Source organism: Podarcis melisellensis (genome assembly GCF_964234715.1).
Source record: "Podarcis melisellensis genome assembly, chromosome: 10".
Lineage (NCBI taxonomy): Eukaryota > Metazoa > Chordata > Lepidosauria > Squamata > Lacertidae > Podarcis > Podarcis melisellensis.
This window is the reverse complement of record NC_138542.1, coordinates 7244212-7269312: the sequence shown is the minus strand read 5'-3', so window position 1 is coordinate 7269312 and position 25101 is coordinate 7244212. Positions and strand designations below refer to the sequence as shown.

The 25101-nt window shown below is 45.6% G+C and overlaps 1 protein-coding gene across 2 annotated transcripts in view; it reads right to left on the bottom strand.

Annotated features, from left to right (window-relative positions):
* Positions 1 to 4082: 4082 nt before the first annotated feature.
* Positions 4083 to 25101, bottom strand: part of LHFPL3 (LHFPL tetraspan subfamily member 3) — a gene marked incomplete at its 5' end in the record, with an annotated part of 266350 nt that continues 245331 nt past the window's right edge. For both annotated transcript variants that reach the window (XM_081927889.1, XM_081927888.1), the window contains one exon: positions 4083 to 5850. Coding sequence is in view for 1 of the 2 variants with exons in the window: in XM_081927888.1 (XP_081784014.1) it covers positions 5822 to 5850 (29 nt within the window). The remainder of the gene's footprint in view (positions 5851 to 25101) is intronic.

The following is a 25101-nucleotide window of genomic DNA, read 5'->3' as shown; positions in this document are numbered from 1 at the left end:
TTTCAAGACCGGTGTTATATGGTCTCGGCAGCCGCTCCCAGTCACCAGTCTAGCTGCCGCATTCTGGATTAGTTGTAATTTCCGGGTCACCTTCAAAGGTAGCCCCACCTAGAGCGCATTGCAGTAGTCCAAGCGGGAGATAACCAGAGCATGCACCACTCTGGCGAGACAGTCTGCGGGCAGGTAGGGTCTCAGCCTACGTACCAGATGGAGCTGGTAAACAGCTGCTCTGGGTACAGATTTGACCTGTACCTCCATGGACAGCTGTGAGTCCAAAATGACTCCCAGGCTGCACACCTGGTCCTTCAGTTACCCCATTCAGGACCAGGGAATCCTCCACACCTGCCCACCTCCTGTCCCCCCAAAACAGTACTTCTGTCTTGTCAGGATTCAACCTCAATCTGTTAGCCGCCATCCATCCTCCAACTGCCTCCAGACACTCACACAGGACCTTCTTAGGCAGACTTGCCAGTGTGTATCTCCTATTGCATCCTATTCATTCCTTCCACCTGAATGATTGTAGAACGGGCCATTGCTCCTTCGGGGTGACTCTGGAATTCAGACTATCGTTCAGAAGTCTTTATCAGCCAGTGAGATGATTGTGAACAAATTCCATTGTCAGTGCTGCACCTCTGGTTAAATTCATTGATACCTTAAATAAAAGATGCACCACTGTACATCTTTTATACTACAAAAGCTGTGAGAAAAACGACTGGGATAAGCTTTTTTTCTAAAAAAAAAGAAAAGAAGGGAGGGAGGGAGGGAGGGAGGGAGGGAGGGAGAAAGAAAGAAAGAAAGAAAGAAAGAAAGAGAGAGAGAACAGCCACATCTGAATGAACTAGAGAGAAAGGCACTAGAACACTTTATTCTAGTATGCTACAAAAATTCATTATTTATCTTTATTAGGTACTTTAATAACAAGCATACCTTAAAGTAACAAAAATTATTGTTCTTTGTTTCTTCAGAAAGGCAGGTATTTCAACAGATTTCTTTACAATTTGTTGACCTTTTTCTTTTCAAAAAAAACACAAAAAAACACACAAAGAGAAACAGAGCAAATAAACCAAAGACCACAACTCTTTTTGACATGTTACAATGGGGCGACCTGGTGGAAAGTGTCAACACTTTAAGAAGTTAAAAACAGACTCCTACATTGAATGATGTATGTACTTAAAACTGTTTTGCTTCCTTTATGTATATATCTATCTATATATATCTATGTACATCTATATACACACACACAGGTATCTACACGCAAATGGTCAACCGACATCAGCTTGCAAGATTTTTGCAGTAATATTACTGGGCCACAGTGAGAAACAGGATGCCGAGAGGTGGGAACGTCTGCTGAAGAGAATAACTAGTTTTGCTTTCACGATTTGGGTCTAAGGACCACCCCGCCATATTGGTACCAACAAAGTCAGCGATGGCCAGTTCTGTCAGGACTAGGTAATGGGATCTGATGAGCCCTGATAGGTCTAGGAACTTTGGATCACATCAAAAGTGGCAATTTTCTGGAAATGTCAGGTGTTGTGGAGTCAACACTGGAGTCAACGGTCAGAAACAGAGGGACATGGTGGGAGGGCAATGATCACTGCTGGATAATTCATCTTTGGAAGGCTAAGACCAAAACACAGACCAGGAGGAGGTTGAGGCTGACGCAGGTATGGAGAATAAAACTTTGTATGGCAATGGAAGGTAGGGAAGCCCAAATCCAAAGAGATAAGTTGCTCAGGTAAGGGCCAGAAGTTGACCGGAAAGGTGTCATACTTAATTTGGGGTCACCAGAGGCTAATGAGAAGCCAGGAACAGCACCAAACATAGTTATGAGGACAGAAAAGGACCGATCCTCATTCCCCAACCCCAGCTATCCTTTGCAGAAGATGATGCTAAGGAGGTCAGGAAGGTTTCTGGTTCAAGCTCTTGAGAGGCTGCGATGTGAAAGACAATGACTTTTTTGGGTGTGTTGTCTGTTCTGGACAATGACTCATGGTTCAACACGTGATTGAAATATTGAGGGTTTCCCAGGAAGTGGCAAACTAGAAACACACTGCTGTTCACAATAATGGCCACCACACACCAAAAAGCCAAGCATTCACATTACTACCTCAGCAGAGTTGCTGTGTGATGTCAGAACCAGCTGATCAGAGTTTGGGCTGATGTCCTTTCTGGCATTTCCCTGTAATACTCAGGGCAACTCTTACCTTTTAAGCACCGGAATCTGGTTTTTTGCCCTACGGCAAGAGGTAGCCAAAGTCATGCCACTGAGTTCTTTTGGACCCCAGCATCCATCAGCTCCAGCCAGCATGGCCAATGGTCAGGGATGATATGAGTTGTAATAATAATAATAATGATAATAATAATAATAATAATTTATTTATAGCCCGCCCATCTGGCTGGGCCTCCCCAGCCACTCTGGGCGGCTTCCATAAAAACCAAAAATACAGTAAAATATCACACGTTAAAAACTTCCCTGAACAGGGCTGCCTTAAGATGTCTTCTGAATGTCAGGTAGTTGTTTATCGCTTTGACATCTGCTGGAAGGGCGTTCCACAGGGCGGGCGCCACTACCGAGAAGGCCCTCTGCCTGGTTCCCTGTAGCTTTGCTTCTCGCAATGAGGGAATCGCCAGAAGGCCCTCGGCGCTGGACCTCAGCGTCCGGGCAGAATGATGGGGGTGGAGACGCTCCTTCAGGTATACTGGAGTTGTGGTTTCCTTTGGGGGGGGGGTATTTTAGCTACCACCGCCCTTCAAGCACTTCTGGCACGATGCTCCTTTGCCTTTACTGCTTTTCTCTCACAGCAGGAGGTTGGGGGTGGGGTTTCCTGGCTATGTAGTTTTCTGTCACAGTGCAAAGGGTTAGATTAGATGAATCTCTGGTCCTTTCCAACCCTAAACATTCCATTTTATAACTAAGGATATAACTGGCGTGGGAATAAGCCCTGCTGAATGCATTAGACCTTATTTTTGAGTAGACACATATAGGATTGCAATGTAAGGCTGCAGTCCTATGCATACTTACTTAAGAATAAGGCTGACTGAAGTTACATTTGAGAACACACGCATCACATTGGGCTGTAAGGCTGCAATCCTAAATACACTTACTAGGGAGCAAGTCCCACTGAATTCTGTATTCTGGGTTCACACAAGATAACTTTATCACGGATGCTACTGGTTACTATCATTTCTGCTGGGAGCCTAAGGGAAGCCTGTGGCAGAAACCACCAGGCCACAGAAAGCAATCAGATGGCAATTCATATTATAACATTTAAGACTAACAACAGTAGTATCAAATTAAAAATAAAAGAAAAAAGAATTGGGACATGACCCAGACAAATAATGACTCCGTTAATCTGATGGTGGAACCATACATTGTGAGAAAAATGGGTTGCCAAGGAAAATGTCCTTATTCTCCTTTTAAACATCTAGCTTGATGATGCCCTCCTGATATCATCAGACCTGGAGTATTCCAACCCCATTTTGCAAATAGTTGGTTGCCACTAGTAGGGGAACAGTATCCTGACATCAGGACATACATTAAGGTGTGCTACTTTTGACAGAGGGAGAAAACTCAACACGAGACATCCATTTTTGTTCAGTTTGGCCCTTCATTACTATCTCCTTAGTTAGGCAGAACATCTAGAGATCGGGATTCATTGCAGCCACAGGTGTGTAGGACTATATGTAAATATGCTATTCCTGTTTAACCAAACCTTGGGTTGTCTAGACATTTCCTCCAGGCTGTTCAAGATTAATGAAGTTTCCCTGCACTTCCACTGACTTTCATTCAAAGCCCACGGCGAGCCATTTTGTCCTTGGAACCTCGGGAGGGAATCACATTATACAGCACCACTGTGAAAAAGACGCTATGAATATCTATTTATGCTGTATAACAATGTTATCGGTAACTTCCTCTGGCAAACACTCAGCACACAGCATTGGAATACTACAGTGCTGGGGGCAGCATAAGTACCTAGAGAGTGGGGAAAAAAAGGTGTTTACTTAGAAAGAACCCTTTTTAATATATTGATAGCGTGTCCATAGGCATTTCAATCAGAGAGACAAGCAGCTTTAAACACAAATGGCTTTCTGCGGATTTATTCAAAAATGCAAAATCTAGCTTGTTTTCCCCGAAACCCCTTCTACCACAGCGCGTTTTTCTTATGCTAGATGCAGTGGTGAATGGTGAACCAAAGTTGTAAAGGAGAAGCCCCGCATCCTTACATAGTGCTCACCTGTGGCAAACAGTTACCAGTTTCTGTCTAGTATAAGTAATTAGTAGGCATTGTGCGATGTTGTGCATGGAGGGATCCATACTGATAATACATTACTTAAAGTCAAGTTTTCTAAAGACAGCAGAGGAGCAGAAAGATGGCGCTTTAAAACTGGCTGAAGAAAACATCACTGAGAGCAGAAATGTACCTCTTATGCATTTCCCCCATTCAAATGCATCCCCACAATGGACTGGTGTGCCTCAAAGCCTTGTGTGGCAATGATACAATAAAAACATAGCTGCCCAGAGTTAGATCTGTTTGCTCTCTATTTTGAGATGGTTGGAATAATTATTCCAAGCAGTCCTTTCATTGCTATTTGTAAAGAACGTTCATTTCCTTCTCTCAGATCACAAAAACGGTAAAAGTGCGTCACGGCAGCTCTTACATGGTTACACACACATAGACTAACTCTATATTGTTTACCAACCTTACTGTGTCATGTTTTGCAAAATGGCTTCCCACTGGACGTCAGCAGCACTTACCCCAACTGCCAACTCAACATGAGGGAGCTGGCTGAGTTTGCTTCAGGTGGCAGATTTGGGGTAGCAATTTCTTGAAATATTATCTTAAACACACACACACACATACGACAGACACATTTGGACTTTCTGCTTCAGGCACAAAAATGTCTTGGGCCTATGTTTTACATCTCCGTTCTCAACCTTACCTTATCTGAGCTCTCTCCCCTCCACAGTTTATAATTTGACTGGGAGGCAAGGAGGGGAATGGAGACATGCTACAAGGAACCTATTGGGTCCCCAATGAATCTCTGGAATAGCCTGCGAAAGAATTGTGGAAGGAGATGGGTCACTCGTCACTTTATGGGTTTTCATGTTTCCTCCTCACGGAGATTTCGCAGTTTGGGAGCCACCATCTCAGAGCCTTTGCAGAATGAGAATTCGAGTCTGAAACAGCCACAGAGTCGCTACGCACAGAGAGTAAACAGAACATGTAGGCAAGGAATCAAGAAGCATTGTGTTTCAAAGTGAAGGCCAAATGAGGTGCAGCAATGGTGGATTCAAAAAGTTTACGCCATTTCCTCTGTAACCGGAAACGTAAGAGAGTCTTTTCTGCAGCGATGCTGGATAATGCCCTCTCTGGTTCCTAGTGGCCGGAAGAGGAATTCTCTGAGTTAACTGGCCCCGCCTTGTGAAATGCTTTATTTTAAAGGATTTTGCTTTTCAGTTGAAATAATATTATTTTTTTTACAAACCTCCTTGATGCATGTATATTAATATGTTTACCTAGTGACAACTATTCCCCCGTTTAAAATTTATTCCCCTTATGTGACTTTTCATGCATGCCTTCTGAATGTTGCATTCAGTGACAGTTCCTAATGAGCTGGTGGATAAATCCAGGATCGAATCTCTCTCCAGAGAACCACTTGCGTGTCTGGCTGAACCGTGTTTAGACGGCAGCACTTGGCAGTCAGACATTTTATTTTGTGTTTCACTCGTCAACATTCTCCTTCATCACAGGCTTTCTTCCCAAGCGTCTTCCCCTTTAATGCTGATGTACAAAAGCTGTTACTTGGTTTTGTTTTGTGCTCATTCTAGTGAGGATTGGCTTAGCAGAACTGCAAAACAGAGAGAGAAAGAGAAAAGCCAAGTTAGTGCTGGAGGACATATTAGCAGAGGCATTCCTAGGCTTTCCTATCCCTTGATATGGCAAACCTCCCGTTTCCGTTTGTTATAAAAGCTGCCAGGCTTAGGCCGAGCCCAGGCTGAGACGCCTCACGAAAAGCAAGGTTCTCTCTGCATGTCTTTTGTTCATCATTTGAGATTCTCAGGTAAGAACAAAGCAACAGAAACAGCACAACACAGTTCCTTTGGCACCGGAGCCACATGAGGTAAAAGATGAAAGGCGAGAGACTGGCTCACCTATATTTACTAAAAACCTCTCCAGGCCTCACTTCACTATAATGAAACGCCCAAGGAAGGGTTGTGACAGTCATAAAAAAATAAAACTGAATAAAAACATATAGACGGTAGAAAATGAAATACGGAAGAGCAGAACAACAACAACAAGCAACATGCACATTGCTTAGTTCATTCCTCTTTGATGGCCTGTGGTTGAAGATGCCCACCAACTCATGTGGAAAGAAGTACTGCATTCCAGTCCAACTACAGATCAGATTTCTTTTTAAATATAGCATAGGGTTAAAGATAAAGGAACGCGGGTGGCGCTGTGGGTCAAACCACAGAGCCTAGAACTTGCCGATCAGAAGGTTGGCGGTTCGAATCCCCTGAGCTCCTGTTGCTCGGTCCCTGCTCCTGCCAACCTAGCAGTTCGAAAGCACATCAAAGTGCAAGTAGATAAATAGGTACTGCTCTGGTGGGAAGGTAAACGGTGTTTCTGTGCGCTGCTCTGGTTCGCCAGAAGCGGCTTAGTCATGCTGGCCACATGACCCGGAAGCTGTACGCCGGCTCCCTCGGCCAATAAAGTGAGATGAGCGCTGCAACCCCAGAGTCAGCCACGACTGGACCTAATGGTCAGGGGTCCCTTTACCTTTAGGGTTAAAGATAGTAGGGTGTTGGGGACTGGCTGGATGAGGAGGAGAGGTAGAAGCTGCCTGACTAGGAGTCCTCCAGAGAAAGGCCAGAAGGAGAGGATTTGGATCTGAGCTCCTGATGGTGGGAAACTGGCCACACCCCAGAGGGGAAGAGCTGGGAGGTGCTGGAGACTGGGAGCTTGGAGGAGGATGGAGAGGAGGAAACAGGCAGGTGCCCCAGTACAGAGCAGAGACAGGAATCAAGTTTGGCAGCTCCACCACACAGCCACCCCGATAGCTTCTCTGCTGACCTCCTGCAGGCCCCCCCCACCCAAAAAACCCAAGGCGTCTATTGCATGTTACAGAGCAGAGAGCCAGGCAGAAAGAGAGTTGCTGTAGACAGAGAGGGGCCTGACACAGAGTGGAGTTGGGGGAGTTATAAACCAGTTCGGGCAACGGCTTCATCTAGACAGAAGCGACCCTTAGAAGTCTCTGTGTGTTCTCTGTTCTGCTTCCTTAATAAAGAAACAGTTAGCCGGCGTGTCACTGTCTTTCTCTGATCTGCGTACGACCGGTTCTCCCTGTCGGCTCCCTGACACCGGGGTGGAAAATCTCAGGCTCTGAATGTGGCCCTCCAAGCCTCTCTATCTGGCCTTTAGGACTCTCCATAGGCCACACTGGCTCCTCTTGGCCACACCCCTCACTGCCCCGGTCTTGCATCTTCCTTGAGGGCTTTTGCCTGGCTGGAACTTGCTATGGACTCTGACTATGGTTCCTGTTTGCCTGGATGGAGGATAGAGAAGAATGTGTGAGTAAATTAACATTTGTGGTCTCACCCACATTTGACTCTGGTCCCATGGTCCACCACTGGCGTGTGGAGTGTTGCCTAGAAAGGACTGCAGCCTTCCCTCTCTACAGTGACTGGAAGTGCTTCCTCAGAGTCTCAGGAACAAAAAGGTCTTTCCTCGTGTGGAACCAAATCTCTCTTCCCACACCCACCTTTTGCAGGACCAGTTGTGTTTCAATGGTCCCTCTCCACTACATCACTGATAAGTAGACCAAGCCATTGTTAATGCTTTCATAAGTCCAGCTGCTTTATACCACCAGTCTTCTCATAATTTGATCTAAGCTTATACCTAACCAGATCATATCCAACATTAAGGATTTTTTTTTAAAGGAAAACACATAGTTTATTGCCAATTTTCTATTCGAAGTCTTCACCGTGTTTTATTAAGCGCAGAAACCTTTGATATTCCATTTCCGGGCCACAACACATTGAAAGCTTTTTTAGTTCTCTTGCAAAGTTCTTACATAATGGGGTTATGTAGATGAAAGAGGGAATTTAATAAATGTCATAGGCTTCTAGTTAATGCTGTATAATAGCAACTGCTCCATAAGCAAGTCAATTTCCCTCAGTCAATGTTGCACACACTCCTCTGGCCTTGTAACCTGTCATGCGCTCTGCAATCCTTGAAGGCTTATATTCATGCAGGCTACCTACAAACCATTTTTCTTTTCTTTTTAAAGCTGTCACATGCACCTCACAGTTAATGAATGCAGCATTTAAGGAGTCTGCATTGTCCAAATTAGCCATGTGTTCTGTTTCAAGGGTTCTGAAGGACTTCCTGTCATCCACACCTCCTTGCGAGATGTTGAATCTGTGTAGCTGACCTATTCAATCTGAAGCCTTGTCTGCCGCTGGTGAGAACACATTGCCTTAAGGGACTCACCAAAACCGTTTCAGGGTCTTTAGAATTCCATCCCTGTGCAAATGCTCTGACAATCGTTGCGTCCAAGGCAGGCAGGCTTCAGAACGGTGTCCTGCCAGTTTCTTAATATACAAACAGGCACACAAATAAACACATAGCATTTGTGCGCAGTTGGCTATGTGAGATTTTGATGGGCTCACTTTCCCCAGAGCCCTGAGAGACTTCACATGAGCTTCCCAGAGCAAGCACACTGAGCAGCCCTTGCTCCCCAAGAGCAGGCAGAGAGATTAAAATCTCTCAATGTGCTGCATAACCCAAGCAGACTTGGCGCATAAAGAGCTCTCCACCTTGCTTGGATTTAACTTGCGCAATTTCAACCAGTTACATGCCTGTTAAGCTGCAACTGTACTGTGTCATCTAAAGTTGTACACATTTTTATTTTATTCATTTATGAGTCACCTTTCATACAATTTAAAAGGAGATTACAATCATACACAAAAAAAAAAAGGAGAACGGGCACAGGTTTAAGAACAATCCAAAAAGCCAAAAACACACACAAATGAATATAGGTTAAAGAACAATACAAATAAACGCCCAAGGCAGAGACCTAATCCCTCCCCACTGCAGCTGGAAAGGTTCTGGTGAAATACAAATGTCTTCAATTGTTTCTGGAAATTACAAATCATAGGCACCTGTCATGTCTCAACAGGGATGCTGTTCCAAACAGTGGCAGCCTCCCTTGAAACCCCGCCTTGGAGCTAATGTGGAGCAGGCTGCTGATATTTCAGAGACACCAAGGAAACAGCTTCCTGCAAAATGCAGTGACCCACTGAGTACATAAGTGAGATAAAAATGTGTGTCCAGAGGAGGAAGGCTATTACACACAAGAAAATAGGCCTTAAGATTCCTGGAAAGGAACATGTAGTCTTTGCAGTGAATTGCTGTCCTTTCATTCTTTGGTAGATTCTTAACTGGAACAGGCTCTTAACTGTTCAATTGATTGAATTTTTTTCCTTAAGGCCAACTTTCAAGGGGTTAATTTTTTGCTTCTCTCTCTTTCTAGCCTGCTGTGATTATTATAAAGGTTCACCAAGATGCTGATGGAGAGCAAATGGTTTTCTTGATGAGGTCAAGCCCAGTGCCATTCCAGGATCCAATTATCTGTCAAGAGTCCCTTTAATAATGTTCCAATGGCAAATTTCCTCCTCGCCTGACTACAGCACATAAAAGCATTCCAATGATACATGGAGCAAAAATAGAGATTATTTACTAAATTATGGAGATGCACTCAGGGCACAAAAATTGAAAAAGGAAGACAGGCAATTAGACTCTCCAAGAGGCCCAAGACGCCAAATATTTGGGGAGGCAGATGTCTATTGGGCTGCTGAGAGCCAGTGTGGTGTAGTGGTTAAGAGCGGTAGTCTCATAATCTGGGGAACCGGGTTCGCGTCTCCGCTCCTCCACCTGCAGCTGCTGGGTGACCTTGGGCCAGTCACACTTCTCTGAAGTCTCTCAGCCCCACTCACCTCACAAAGTGTTTGTTGTGGGGGAGGAAGGGAAAGGAGAATGTTAGCCGCTTTGAGACTCCTGAAGGGGAGTGAAAGTCAGGATATCAAATCCAAACTCCTCTTCTTCTTCTTCTTCTTCTTCTTCTTGAATATTCGCAGAGATTTTAGTGATATTCTTGCAAAATCCAGTGTTCTGCTATGCCTGATCAAGTGCAAGTCCAAGGTCACCCTGTGACCTTTCATGGCTAAGTGAGATTTGAACCCAGGCCTCTCCAGCCCTAGTCCAACATTCTAACCACAACACTTTACTTAAGGGAATTGTGGGAAACCAATGGGCCATTATTGCAGGGGCTGATGGAAGTTGTAGCACAGTAACATCTGGGCAGCCAAAGATTTCCTGCACCTGATTTAAGGGATTAATTCCTAAACTGTGTGCAATAAATTGAGTAAGCAACTAAAGGCTTTAATGAGGAAAGAAAGAAAAAAACTGCCTCCAAACGAGAGACTGGTACCTGTTCCTTCAAAATGGAGACACATTCAGATTAGAAATTGATGCAAAACCTTGGGCTACAGCAATATTGTGGAGGGTGAGGGATTTGCTTCAGGACTGTGAAAGTGGGAAGCATAAAACTACCTCTCCCCACACACCATGCTCCCAAATTGCGGACCCTGCACCTGCTATTCAACAAAAGCAGTTGATGAAACCTGCTACCGTTTGGCTCCAGGAAAGACGCTCTCAAGTGAAGGATGCAAACGGCAATGGCTCTCTTGAAAGTGGTGAGCAGTTTCTCATTTCTTCAGGGGGGCGGCACCATCATGAGGGCACCTGGGCCAGTCCCTCTTCATCATGGGGGAACAATGGGGCACTGTATTCTTCAGGCAGGCCACATCCACATGAAGAAGAAGAGTTTGGATTTGATATCCTGCTTTATCACTACCCAAAGGAGTCTTAAAGCGGCTAACATTCTCCTTTCCCTTCCTCCCCCACAACAAACACTCTGTGAGGTGAGTGGGGCTGAGAGACTTCAGAGAAGTGTGACTGGCCCAAGGTCACCCAGCAGCTGCATGTGGAGGAGCGGAGACGCGAACCCGGTTCACCAGATTACAAGACTACCGCTCATGAAGCTACAATTGCCAATCTCTCTCATTTTCAACAGGAATCATCAACATGTGGCCACAATGTGTCCCTCAGTCATTGAGGCATGCAGAAACAGGAGTCTGTTAGCATTGCCATACGTCTGGAATTTCCCAGACATATCCCGAATACTGCAGTCGGAAGCAGTATCCGAGCGGAAATCGCTAAAATGTCAGGGGAAGTCCCATCTGGCAACTCATGCCGGTGGTGCCGTTTTGGGCAATTTCCCTTAAAAATAGCTCTTGTGCTCTTCCCCCACCCCCTCCAAATTAGGCCAAACAACGTTTCTGTCCAGATTTCCACTGTTTGAAATATGGCAACCCTAAGTCTGTGGGCAGTGTTTCTCTTTCTCTAACTGACATAGGCTGCAGAAAAGTGTGGGCCCAGCAACCACCAGTCAGCCTGTGTCTCATGAGAGGCTAATAGGGGAGAGCTGGCAGGCAGATATTCTAACTACGAGATGCTACTTTCAGTGAGCGCCTGACATGAATAGCATGGGTTGCTGGTACCCGGGCTGTGCAGAGAGGGCTGGAAGGGAGGGAAACGGATGGAGTATGCATGCACATTCAGCTGTCTAAACATGTCCCTGTCACCTGGCTGCAGAGATAAGAAGAGAAGAGTCATTCCATTGTCTGGAGAGGGCACTTCCTGGTTCGCATGGAGAAACCATTTTCAAGGTAGCCCAGTGGTGGAAGTGCACAGCTGTATTGAGACAGTGCCAGGTGTTGAAATTTTGCACCCCTGATCATCTTGTGCCCGGAGTAACTGCCCCTGTGCTATGCCACTGGTGCCTGAGGATGGCGTGGAACAAGAACAACAACAAAAAGTAAAGATAATGGAGAAGGGGACAGGAATGTAGTCAGCATCCCAGATACATCAGAATGACAACTTGCAGTGTCTGCTAGGCTCGGACACAGTTGAAGGCACAGGCTGTGTGCTCAACAAACATTGAAAGCACACAACTTTCCCCAATGAGTCCTCAGAGCTGTTGTTTACCCTCACAGAGCTACAGTTCTCCACATACTTAACAAACTTCAGCTCCCAGAGTTCTTTGCAGAGGGAGTCTTGTGCTTTAAATGTATATTGTGCATGCAGCCACAAATTGGCAAGCTTCAGATGGGCAGAAGAGGAGCAGGAACGGGCATGACACGTTTGATAAAGCATCTGCCAGACAGAAAGATCAGGAGAGGGAGGGAGAGAGACAAGCTGTCAGCAGGCAGTGGGTGGACTGAAAAGCAGTGGGCAGAGGCAGGCCTTGTCTGGCACCCCATGGCAGGCAGGGAATGCTGAATAGTAGAGAGACAGAACAGATGGTGGCAGATGGGGGCCTGAGCAGCAAAACGTGTGTGAGGTAAATACAGGAGGAAGATTGCATTTGGGCAGGAAAAGTGGCAGCCCAGAGACTGGTTGCATGGGCAGGGACAGCGTCTTGGACTTGGCAGTGTGATGGTCACCTCAAGTCACAGGGAAGCCCACCATCTATGGAAGGTCAGCCTTCACCAACACCTGATGCTAAGGAACTGAAAGAGTTGTGAAGGGCAGTGACAGGGTAATATCCACGGGTGGGATGATGAGATGGAGAATGTGCAAATAAAGATAAGAATTTGCAAGAAAAACAGCAAAACGCTTGGGCAAATCTAAAGAGGAAGAAATGAAACAGATGGACAAAACTACAAAAATGAGCGCAGGGTGGGGACCAAAGGTGGACAATCTATCTCAGGGTTAGAACTAGGAGGAATTGCATGGAGGGTTAGGGGAGGGGTAGCACCTCAGGTACACATTGTGCTCCTTCTGGGGTAGTTCCTCCACCTTTGGTTCTGCCCCCTGCCCTCAGCTCTCACCTGTGGCTCCTAAGAAGCTGTCAGAATGTGACAGCGCCCACACCCCAGGAATGATTTCGACGGGACAGCAAAATTGGGTCTCAAACCCTTGGTGAGTTAGGGATCCTCTGCATGATAGGCTCTGGTGGATCGGAGAAGACCAATAGTGGGTCCCATGGTCAAGAAGGAGGTTTCTGCGTGTGCCGTAGAGGGCAGTGAGGGGCAGATGGGGCTCGTCAACCTGAGAAGGTAGCCCGACTGGAAGTAGGAAAACTCTGGTCCTAAACCTCTGCTGCATTGTGGGATATCTGCAGCAGAAGAAATGGCTAAGGCATAAACCCTACACAAATCTGGAGTGGAGTCCCTAAGACGGTTGGATGACACCTTGTATATCTGCTGTCAGGGAACTGCCATCGGAACAAGAGGAGGAGGCGAGGCTCCACGACGATGCTGGAGAGGGGCCAAGTAGGGAGAGAGGCAGGTCTCCTGTTGGGGAAGAAAATCAGCGCAACACCAGGGATGGAGGGGGGCCAATGGGGGAAGCAGAGAGCAGGCTCAGAGACTCTTCACTGGACACCAGTGGGGAGAGCACAGGTCCTCCGCTACCCACGCCCTCCCTGCGCAGAAGACTTCCGCGCAGGAAGAGTAGGAGGAGACTGGGCGTCAAACAACTTTTATGTTGGAAAAGGTTTAAGAAACGCCCACTGTCGGATTCTGCCAGCGACTGAACAGCCACAAAGTGAGGGGCTGTCCAGCCAGGAAAGGTTTAACCAGGCCACCTAGCCAGGAGTGGCGGCAACTTACGCACGAGCAACCCCATATAACCATTACACCTGCTTCTGGCAACTCCTGCAGTCAAGTATTGCTCAGCTTTCCTTTGGAGCACTTCACTGAGGCCAGTGTGTGTGTGTTGTTGTTGTTGTCTGGGCAGCTCAAGATCTCTACAAATACTGTCCAGGCTTGTGCCCCAGGGAGGCCACTGGGGTGCCACTAATGCTGCGGTTTGACTTCACCCCAAGAGGTGCACTCCATTGTCTCTCGAGACAGATGGACGCCAACAAGAACTACTCTGCCGACGGAATTAGCAGCAAGAAACTCAAAGCAGCTATTATGATTTATTATATTTATTCTACCCCCTTCCTCTCACGAGATCCCAGGACAGCTTCCCCATTTCGCAACAGTTTTCACGGTGCCCTCTCCACAGTGCCCCTGACTGGGTACTGCCAAATTGCGACACCAACACGAGGGTCACAGTGATGCATTTACAATGATAGTTGGCCTTTGGCTTAACTTGCTAGATGGTTTTGCATCCCAACCTCACAGCAGGACATTATGAGAAAATAATAGCACTGCATTTTGCTTTCTTTCTTCTTTACGTTTAACCAACGGAAAGGAAATCAACTAATTTGGACGTTGTCACTTTCTTAATTAAAACCAAATGCACATCTCTACATGAGACTTGTTTCCCAAAGTCAAAACAGCCAGTTGGAGCAGGGGTTTCCAAAGACAGCTGATGAAAGCTGGTGAGAGGTGGATAGACAAGTTGAAGGAACAGAGGCACAGCCCCTAGAACATAAAAAACAACCCTAGAATATAAGGGAGAGTGTTTGGCTAGGACCATTCCCTCCCAACATCTCTTTTGTATGTAGAGAGATTACTTTTGTATGGTGAAGTATTTGATCATGTGAGCTCCCACCCGCAGTCAGAAATGGTACAACCAGGATGAGGAGATTTCACCCCTCCCATATCCAAGAATCTCATGATGATCTCTGCTGATTCTCCAGAGAGGAGGGGCGGTTTTCTACTCTCTACTTATTCTGCTCCAGCACCAAATCAAAGAGCCAGTCAGTCAGTCAGTCAGTCAGTCGGAGAGAGAGAGACTGAGTGTTAGAGATTGTGTGTAGAAATAAGGTTGCTGCTAAGAGCAGCTGCAGACACTCAGTGTAGTGCAGCATTCATTTATGCGTAGACCTCATTAAGCTCTGTATATAGTTGTATAATAGTTGCTTTCGTAACTATTTTTTGTATAATAGTTGTAGATAGAATAAAGAAAATATTCTACAGAGCTGCTCTCCGAGTCGTTTATACTCTGCTATACTCTGCTGTGCGACGACTGTCTTCTTGTTGGAGTGAATCTGGTGCTCACAACTCTAAGCTGTGAGTCCACAGCGCTTTGACCTGTTCCTGTGCAGAAGGTGGTCTCTGGAAGTGCTACCCAGCTCGCCTAGCCCAGTCGGGGCTGAAGTGCATGAGTCCAGTTAGTGGCACTGGCTCAAGGGCGATGCTGACACAGGACTCAGGTCTACCATCTTTGGGAAACAAGATCCTTCAGTTCCTGACACTGAATGGAATGCAAGCATGTGATGATAAGCAACCTGAGAGACAAAGGAAACATGCAATAGCCTCCAACACATTTTTTAATTGTAAAGTGAGTAGGAGAGAGCCAAATATTTCATCTGGGTTGAGACACATAAATCCTGCAATGTTTGATAACCAAAGTATTCTGCAAGATTTAATATTAATAAATGTTAAGCTCCTAACAAACTGCAAAGATAATCCATGCTGTTCTTCTGATAAAAAATGTAACTTACTTAATGGGGCAATGGGGAAAAATAATTCACATTGGCAGTATTTATTGCAACCTTCATGGACATTGTAACGCATGCCATTACCCTGAAGACGCCCACATTTTTGAATGGTAGTGATTGTGTACAGGGAACTTGCAACTCATGCACATTTAACTTGTGTGCATTCACCTTAATGCTCTTGGCAATAATAATAATAATAATAATAATAATAATAATAATAATAATAATTTATTTATACCCTGCCCATCTGGCTGGGCCTCCCCAGCCACTCTGGGCGGCTTCCATAGAAACCAAAAATACAGTAAAATATCACACATTAATAACTTCCCTGAACAGGGCTGCCTTAAGATGTCTTCTGAATGTCATGTAGTTGTTTATCGCTTTGACATCTGCTGGAAGGGCGTTCCACAGGGCGGGCGCCACTACCGAGAAGGCCCTCTGCCTGGTTCCCTGTAGCTTTGCTTCTCGCAATGAGGGAACCACCAGAAGGCCCTCGGCGCTGGACCTTAGCGTCCGGTCAGAACGATGGGGGTGGAGACGCTCCTTCAGGTATACTGGACCGAGGCCGTTTAGGGTTTTAAAGGGCAGCACCAACACTTTGAATTGTGCTCGGAAACGTACTGGGAGCCAATGTAGGTCTTTCAAGACCGGTGTTATATGGTCTCGGCGGCCGCCCCCAGTCAACAGTCTAGCTGCCGCATTCTGGATTAGTTGTAGTTTCCGAGTCACCTTCAAAGGTAGCTCCATGTAGAGTGCATTGCAGTAGTCCAAGCGGGAGATAACCAGAGCATGCACCACTCTGGCGAGACTGTCCGCAGGCAGGGAGGGTCTCAGCCTACGTACCAGATGGAGCTGGTAAACAGATGCCCTGGACACAGATTACACTAAATTAAAAAGGGGGTGGGCACCTGGGGAAAAAGTCTTTGGCAGTCCTACCCACTATTGAACCCGTTTTGACTATACACGATTTTGGCTTTACACAAGATCCTGGAACATAACCTGATAGATCATGAGTCTCTTAATCTCAGGGTTGTGGGTTTGAGTCCTGCATTGGGCAAAAGATTCCTGCATTGCAGGGGGCTAGACTATATGAACCCCAGAGTCATTTGAGAATTGCCTGTATTGTTGCAACCCTAGAAATTGCCAAATTTTAAAATAGCAGAGGGGAACCTCTGGCCCAGAGGTCCTAATTTGGCCCATGGGGCCATTTCCTCCAAACCACATCGGCCTGCCCCACAAATGAGGATGTGGAGGAAAAAAATGGGAGCTTGAGGTGTGCTCCACATTGCTCCTTGCGAAGAGAGACTGTCTCTTAGTGCTGGTTAGTGTTGACTCGGGGAGTCCCTGCAGTACAGAGATCCCCAACAGGTGCTCCCTAGTGCTGCCAATGGGGCTCTTGGTTATGAATCAGCTGCTGTGTGCCAAAAGCTATTTGCATGAATGTGGTTCGTATTCCATTTTCCTTGTGCCAAGACTGCTTCCCTCTCTTTCCGCTCAGTGTTATGATGAACATTCTTTCTGAGCTGAAATCTAGAAGATAGGTTTAACTGAGATAGAGAAAGACTATAAACTATTGGTTTGTAGCCTGTTGGGAACTTGATTTAAAGGTCTCTTCGTGTGTGTTTTAAGTGTTTAAAAATCAGAAATTCATACATTTTTGCCAGCCTCGGGGAGTAGTAGAAATAGTATAACCACCTTATACAAGAAGTGTCAGAATGTGCAATTCTATTAATGCTTTGAGATAAAAAACACCTATCAGTATCAGGATACAAGCTATGAAAAACTACTATACACCTTCTTGCCAGGGGTATGATATGGGGTGAGGACCTCAAGTCCAGAGATAGGATTCTTGTTATTTAACAACATTTTAAGGATTGGATAGGCTTGTTACACCAGTATTTTAACACGATGTGGTGCTGACTTGTTTCAGATTTTGATATATGCTATGTTATGTAATATTTATTATTCTGATATTTTGGGTTGTGCTGTTTTCAGTTTTCAGCGTTGGGCTTCCCCCAGGAAGGAAAAGTGGGATATAAGCCATAAATGAAACAAACATTTCCCCTGCATTTCAGACCACATCAGATTATTCTTCCAGCCAACTCATCTCAGGGAGTGACATTGTTTTACGCACTCCGTATGCATGCTGAATGCACAAAGCCCTTTGCTTCTTAAAAAAAGGAGTCTGTGCCATTGCTAATAACTTTGGGATAGTTCTTGACTTTGGGATAGTTCCCCAGCCACTCTGTTTTTAAAAATAATATTTATTAAAGTTTTAAGGGTTACAAAAAGCAAAAGTAAAAACACCATATTAAACAAAAGCAAGTCAACACATCATAATAAGTAAAAAAGGGAAAAAAAGGAAAAAGAGAAGAAAAGAAACATACAAACAATTAAAAAACACAGCAACTTTTCCCATAACTTATCTTTCATTAGCTTGTTTCCTTGACCTCCTCACACCTCCCTTTTTTGTATTCTAGTTCGGTTAGCTATTTCAGCAAATCCTTCCCATCTTTTCCAATTTTTGTCCTGTAATTTATCTTAATATTAATGAACTTTACTTTCCCTCCTTTCACCAATTAACAGTCAGTTTTTTCCTAAAGCTTTATAACATTTCTGCTAAAACCACATAAATTCGTTTCAACATCATTCTAACATTCATTAATTTTACAATGTTTCTGTAAATAGTCTTTAAATTTCTTCCAATCTTCCTCCACCGACTCTTCTCCCTGGTCTGTTCCCCAGCCACTCTGGGAGGCTTCCGACACTTATAAAAACACAATCAAACGTCAAACATTAAAAACTTCCCAATACAGGGCTGCCTTCAGATGTCTTCTAAAAGTTGTGTAGGTCTTTGTCTCCTTGGCATTCCAAGGGCAGGCGCCACTGCCGAGAAGGCCCTCTGCCTGGTTCCCTGGCAGTGAGGGAACTGCCAGAAGGCCCTTGGAGGTGGACCTCAGTGTCCAGGCTGAATTATGGGGGTGGAGATGCTCCTTCAGGTGCATTTTAGACTAGAGGTGGGCAGACTTCAGACCTGCAGCATCTGACTTTGTTTTTGTTTCAGTAGAACTACCACCAGAACTAGGTGGCTATGAGGCACAGGGAACCTCTGAGCATATGATCACGCCAAGGATTTGTTTACATCCCCAGAATTAAGCTCACAACCCTTATACACAAAAATCTATTCTTGGTTTCCCACCAAGCTTTTCTTTATTTCACCAGCCTGCTGGGAACAACTGGGAGTGTGCTACCTCGCCTTTAGACAACCCATCATTATTTGGCCTCTCCCCTCGAACTGTAATGCCAATCCTACAAACATTTTGGGCAAGGGTTACTGAGATGATGTTGTGCATCACATTGAACTCTGGAAAGCACTATAGAAATGCTAGGCATCATCTCATGGAATTAATCTATACTGTACTTGGGAAAGGAACAGGACACAACAAATATGACCTCTTCTACTTCTTTGGCTGTGTAAAGCTGTTTCTATTACACCGACATAAGCTGATGTCACTTAAAAAAATATATCTTCAAGTTAAAGACTTGTTATTTTTGTTAATTTGGGTGGGAAGGAAAAGAACAAGGAGGGGGAGGAAGTGTCAAGAGATGATAGGAAGGGCAGAATCTTTGCCTCACCTCTTAATTATTAGCAACGAAAAGATCTTCGTGACTTTGCTCCTCGACCAGCACTGCCTTCTATTTTTGTAACAGCAAGCTTACATTAGCATTTATTTGCTAAAAATAAACATATTTCGAATGCAGTTCATTATATAGTGCATTAGAGTAAAGACTTAATTCACAGCTCCCAGTCAAGAAGAAATTGTTTTAAAAGGCAAATTGTTTCGTGCAAATAGTCACTCTGTGTGTTGAGCTCACAATCTTTCAGCTTGAGCTGCCGTCTGGCTTCTCAGTGTCGTGAAGACAAACAATGTTCCAGAAACTGAGGAGAAATTCTTTGTACTGTAATTCTATGTATTGTAGTGGTATTCTACCTTCAGTCTTCTTCATGGAACCCGGATGGGTAAGTCGGCCCAGGTTTCCCCAGACGTCCGGCAAACCTCAAAATGATTGTATTTTGGGCTGAGACAGATGGCTAGTGCCTCTTTCGGGCTGCCTGAAAGTGTGCAAAGAGAAGTTTCCCCTGGGCTTCATAACAGCCACATACCACTGATCCATGCCAAATGTTAGTGCTATGAGACATAACTTGTGCTTCTTGCTCCAGAAAGCGCTCAATGAGCCTCCAATAAACGGATGGCAAAACCCCAGCATGGTTACATTTTCCTCCACCAGAGGGCAGCTGTAGTCATGGTTCTCTAATTCACTGGATAAGATCTAAAGAATTGTTCTAAGAAACCAACTTTCTGTAATGCGGCTATATTTTATATTCTAACATTTCTACTTGTGTGTCTCAGGTGAAGCCTTCAATATTGGATAAAGACTCTGGCACCTGCACGAAGCATGTAATTACAAAGCCTATTCAAAATTCTCTACAAATTCGCATTCACTGATCTCATGACTGTCACTTTTATCTTTAATTCAACTCTGGTGTAGACAGGACATTTAAAATCAGTGTTAATTTATTTAACATTACCTATTGCACGGAATGCGGGTGGCGCTGTGGGTAAAACCTCAGCTCCTAGGACTTGCCGATCGCATGGTCGGCGGTTCGAATCCCCGCGGCGGGGTGCCCTCCCGTCGTTCGGTCCCAGCTCCTGCCCACCTAGCAGTTCGAAAGCACCCCCGGGTGCAAGTAGATAAATAGGGACCGCTTACTAGCGGGAAGGTAAACGGTGTTCTGTGTGCTGCGCTGGCTCGCTAGAGCAGCTTTGTCACGCTGGCCACGTGACCCGGAAGTGTCTGCGGACAGCGCTGGCTCCCGGCCTATAGAGTGAGATGAGCGCACAACCCTAGAGTCTGTCAAGACTGGCCTGTACGGGCAGGGGTACCTTTACCTTTACCTTTATTGCACGGAAAACGCTTTTGAGGTATCATAATCATAACCATAAACATAGGAAGTTGCTTTATACGAAGATCACTGGCCAACCCAGAGATGTCAACCTTTTTGGGGGGCTGAGTATACTGTCAGTGGATTGGGGCCCCTACTCACAAAAGAAGACAGAAAATTAGCATAAATTTTACATTCATGGCCCTGTGCAAATTTGTGTCCTCTTTTGCGGGTGGGGGAAGGAAGAAGCACCCAGAAATAAATCAGGGGTGACATATGCACAAGAAGATGTCCAAGAATATCAGCAGGCCTCCAACGCCATTAACACAAAACTGTGGATTCTTGTCCTATCACTTCCCTTTAACAAGGCAAGCTTCACTTGCAAATTCTCTGCCTGTCAGGGAGCTTGTAAAGGCACACAGGGGGTCAAGATGACTCTCCTGCTTCAGGCTACACTCAGCAAACTATTTACTCTGCCATTGATATCTTGGGTCAATAGGAACCCTGCAGAAAGAAGTAGTTTTCTGATAACAGACCTGGAGACCGAAATAGAAAAACAGCTGTGCTGTAGTTTGGGCCGCTTTGTCCGACAAAGTGAAAAATTAAAGGTTTTCTGGTACATATTGCAAGTCTTGTTCTAAAGCCACCGATATTTCCGTTAATCCTTCAAACGAATCCCCAAAAGAGTTCTCTTTGAGAGGAATTAACGCAACACACATATTGCTATCATGAAAGCTGAATAAGTATTGTGCAGCTCCCTCACACCTAAAATGTCACAACCTTCCTCAGAATCAACTGCCCTCTACGCTGGTAACTATTTCAGGTTTTCTAGTTCACAAGAATTCTATGGTTGCTCCTGAGAAAGGACAACTTTGGATGAGAAGAGAAGGGAAGCAGCTTCAATCATATTCCTCACATCTCCCTTTTCCTCTCAGTGTGTACTTACTCCTTAAGTTAAAAGTAGAGATAGGGTAGGGATGCTTTTCCAAGGGCCCAGCATGCAACCTTCCAGGGGCCCAACTCTGCTGACAGCACACCAGCTATTTATCCTTTGAAGGGTGTGTGTCTGCCTTGTTTGTTGCGTCCTCCTCGTGGTGCCCTTCCAACCCTCTCTGGGCACCATGAAGACACGCGCCAACACTGTTACCAGGTAGCAGAAGTGAACCTTTTCCCTTTCCAAGGAGTTTTGGAGGGAGTCTGGAAGGCAAACCCCCGGCTGCCTCACCCTCTTCTATCACAGGGAAGAATACCAGAGGGGTCCAGAGGAATTGTGGGAAAGGGGATAGAAGTTCTGGAGAGGCTGCATGTAGCACTCATTTTCCAGCAGCCCAGCATGACCCAACATCATCCATCTAGTTCTTGGGTCCCCAATGTGGTGCTTTTCAAGTTCCCCGCCCTCCCCATCCCCAGTTGATGGGCACTGCCATTGAAATGGTGTCCATGTGCCATGTCATATGAGGAATTAATTGAATTAATTAATCAGGAATTAATTAGTTATGTGGGGAGGGGCTTACATGGGCCCTCCCAATATTTTATTCCCATTGGCACCCCTGAGCACAATGCAGCTTTATAGGTGCGCATGGAAACCAAATTTTATTTCTTCCTTTGTACGGTGATGTTAGTTTGCTATGAAGCAACCGGCACATTTCTACAGAGATCTGTTCTTCTCTCTGCTTAAAACCAAGTGAAGCGCCAACTGAGGCAGAACACAGAATTATACACAGATGCATACCTTTCAACATTCCTCAGATGAAAATAGGGACATTTTCATCTGAGGAATATTGGTGGGTATGTGTCAGGATGGTGTTAGCGGCTCCTGGCTGGTTGCCCAGGAAAGTATAAAGACAAGGAAAAGTTTCTTACTGTCCTTTTTTATTTCAATCTTCACACAGGGAGGCTATAGAACCCAGATAATGGTGCTGTCCCCAGTGAATCTCCACCCGAGCATCTCTCCCACTTCCTCATTTGTCACTTGTACGGGTGCTGCTGTTAGGATATTTCCGTTCCACCTTAAAAGGGAGCAGGCTTTGTGAGTCACAGAGTCTGTGTATTTCCTGTTCACAGGAAGTTTATGTTTTGTTATTGCTCTCGTTTCTCTCTCTGTGCCTGAACATGCAAGCAGGCAGTCATGTTTTTTCCTTTGTTCTGACCTACGCTGAATAAACTTCTAAATAATGCTCTCCTGCGTGCATCTTTCGCTGTGCGAATTCTGCTGATGGAGCGTGCATCAGCTCTGGAATGTGGCAAGCTATTTTCTGGAGCTCGTGTCGCTAATTGCTGATATTGTATCTACGGGAGATCGATGGATCATCCGGAGGCGACATGAGGGCCATGATGGGCTTTATCTCCCTGGCAGTATCCCAACAGCTGCTACATGCCCTCTGCCTTTGAGCTCTTTGCTCTCCTACTTTTAAGGCTCGCCGGGTTCTGGGAGATGGAGGGTCTGGAATGTTTTCTAATGACAACGTGTCAGCTGGGTGTTGTTTTGGCTGCCCAATGATTTCCCAGCTTTCCCCCTCATCTGCCTCTGAGCTGCAACCTCCCTCAAACCCCTGTGGTAAATCTATACTGTCTTCCTCCTCACTGGAAGGGTCAGGATAGGGAGGCGGTCTCCACCACTGCTCCTCTGCCCATTCCCTGACTGTATGATGAGACCACACATGCTACAGCAGTGGTGGGGAAGCTCAGGCCCAGGGACCAAATTTTACCCCCCCTTCTCTTGCCTGGTCCTTGGGAGTCTCCACAGGCCACACCCCTCCCGAGGCCATGCCCCCCCAATGGCCCTGATCCACACCCTCCTCAGTTCTTTGGCTTGGCTGGAATGTGTTCTGGACCATCAACAATGCTGTTTGCATGCCTGGATGGAAAGAGATGGGTGTAGGTGGAGATGGCTTTCGGGCGGGTGGATATAGCTTACTGTACAAAGATCAATGTTCCATGTTATTGCCCCACCATCAGTTGTGCCCCCTCCCAGCTGAGAAACTCCTGTGCTACAGGCACAATGCACAAAGGGGAAAGCCCATAAAAAGGAACTAAAGCAGCAATGGTTTTCGAGAGCAACTATTTTTCTCATTCTTTCGCTTGACTGCTCATGGCTTCTTCTTCTTCTTCTTCTTTTGCACTTGACCGTTCAGTTTGAAACATGAACAAAGTGCTGGCTGATTGGGGGAAAGTATGGAATGAAAATATGAAATTTACTGCATGTACTGCGTTAAAGGGAAATATTATGAAAATGGTATTGTGATGGCCTGGGATTCCGATTCAGAGGCTGAACCAGAGGAATCCCAGCCTGCACAGGAGTCCCCGCCTCCAGGGCCGGCTGAACTGGGGCAAGGCCTAGATTCTGAGGAGCCTGCACCTGTGCTGGATCCTCAGGAGCAGGCACCAGGTGAAACCATTCTGGCCCCAGAGGTGCTTGAGGACTCAGTGTCTACAGGTGAGCCTCCCCCAGGGCCCAGTAACCCTTCAGCCTCTCCTGAACTGCAGAGGCTTAGGGCAGAGAGGCGAAGGGAACTGGTTGCTCCCAGGAGGAGTGCTCGACTTAAGGCCAGGGGAGGCGGGGCTCCTGGGGGCCGGGACCGCCCCTGGCCTTAGAGGAGATAAAGGTCAGTCAGCCCCGTCCCAGGTTGCGGGAGCAACGTCGTTGTGGAGTATCTGCTCTTACCCGGACCTAGACCTGACCTTCCAGCGTTCCTGTTCCCGCCCAGCTCCCAGCTTCTGACCTTCCAGTGTTCCTGTTCCCGCCTGGCTCCCAGCTTCTGACCTCCCAGCGTTCCTGTTCCCCGCCCGGCTCCCTGTTTCGGACCTCGCCTCACATCTTGTGAACTCTGACTACGGTAACAGTACCTTCCCCCCGGGACCAGTACAGGTATATAGATGGTACATCACACCGGTTAAGTTAGCAAAAATGTTCAAAACATGTAATAAGTGTTGGAAATGTAAAGAAAAAGAAGGATCATTCTTTCATATGTGGTGGGAATGTAAGAAGGTTAAGGGTTTCTGGGAAATGATATACAATGAGTTGAAAAAGATGTTTAAATATACATTTGTAAAGAAACCAGAAGCCTTTCTGCTAGGAATAACAGGAAGAGAGATTAACAGAAGGGACTATAAACTCTTTCAATATGCAGTAACAGCGGCAAGAATATTAATGGCCCAAAAATGGAAACAAGAGGAACTACCGACCCTTGAAGAGTGGAGAATGAAACTTATGGATTACGCAGAATTGGACAAAATGACTGGGAAAATTAGATACCAAAAGGATCGCAAGTTCATAGAGGACTGGGGAAAGTTTATGGATTATCTGAAAAACATATGTGATGAACAGACAACGTTAGTCGGTTTTAAAGAGGCTTTGTGATAGTTAAAGGTGTATTGTAAAAAGAAATAGAGATGAAAGGATAATATTATTTGGCAATATAATATATTGAAAATGTGTAACAAATAGAAAATATGGATGATTGGTGGAAGAGCTGGTGGAAGTACAAAAACTGGAAATTTGAGAACATGGTTGTGTTCATCAATTTGTAAAAGAAAATTTAATAAAAACTTATTATAAAAAAAGAAACATGAACAAAGTGGGTTTTGCTTTGCTGGAGAGGTGTTAGAGCGTGATACCCATTGTACAGAAA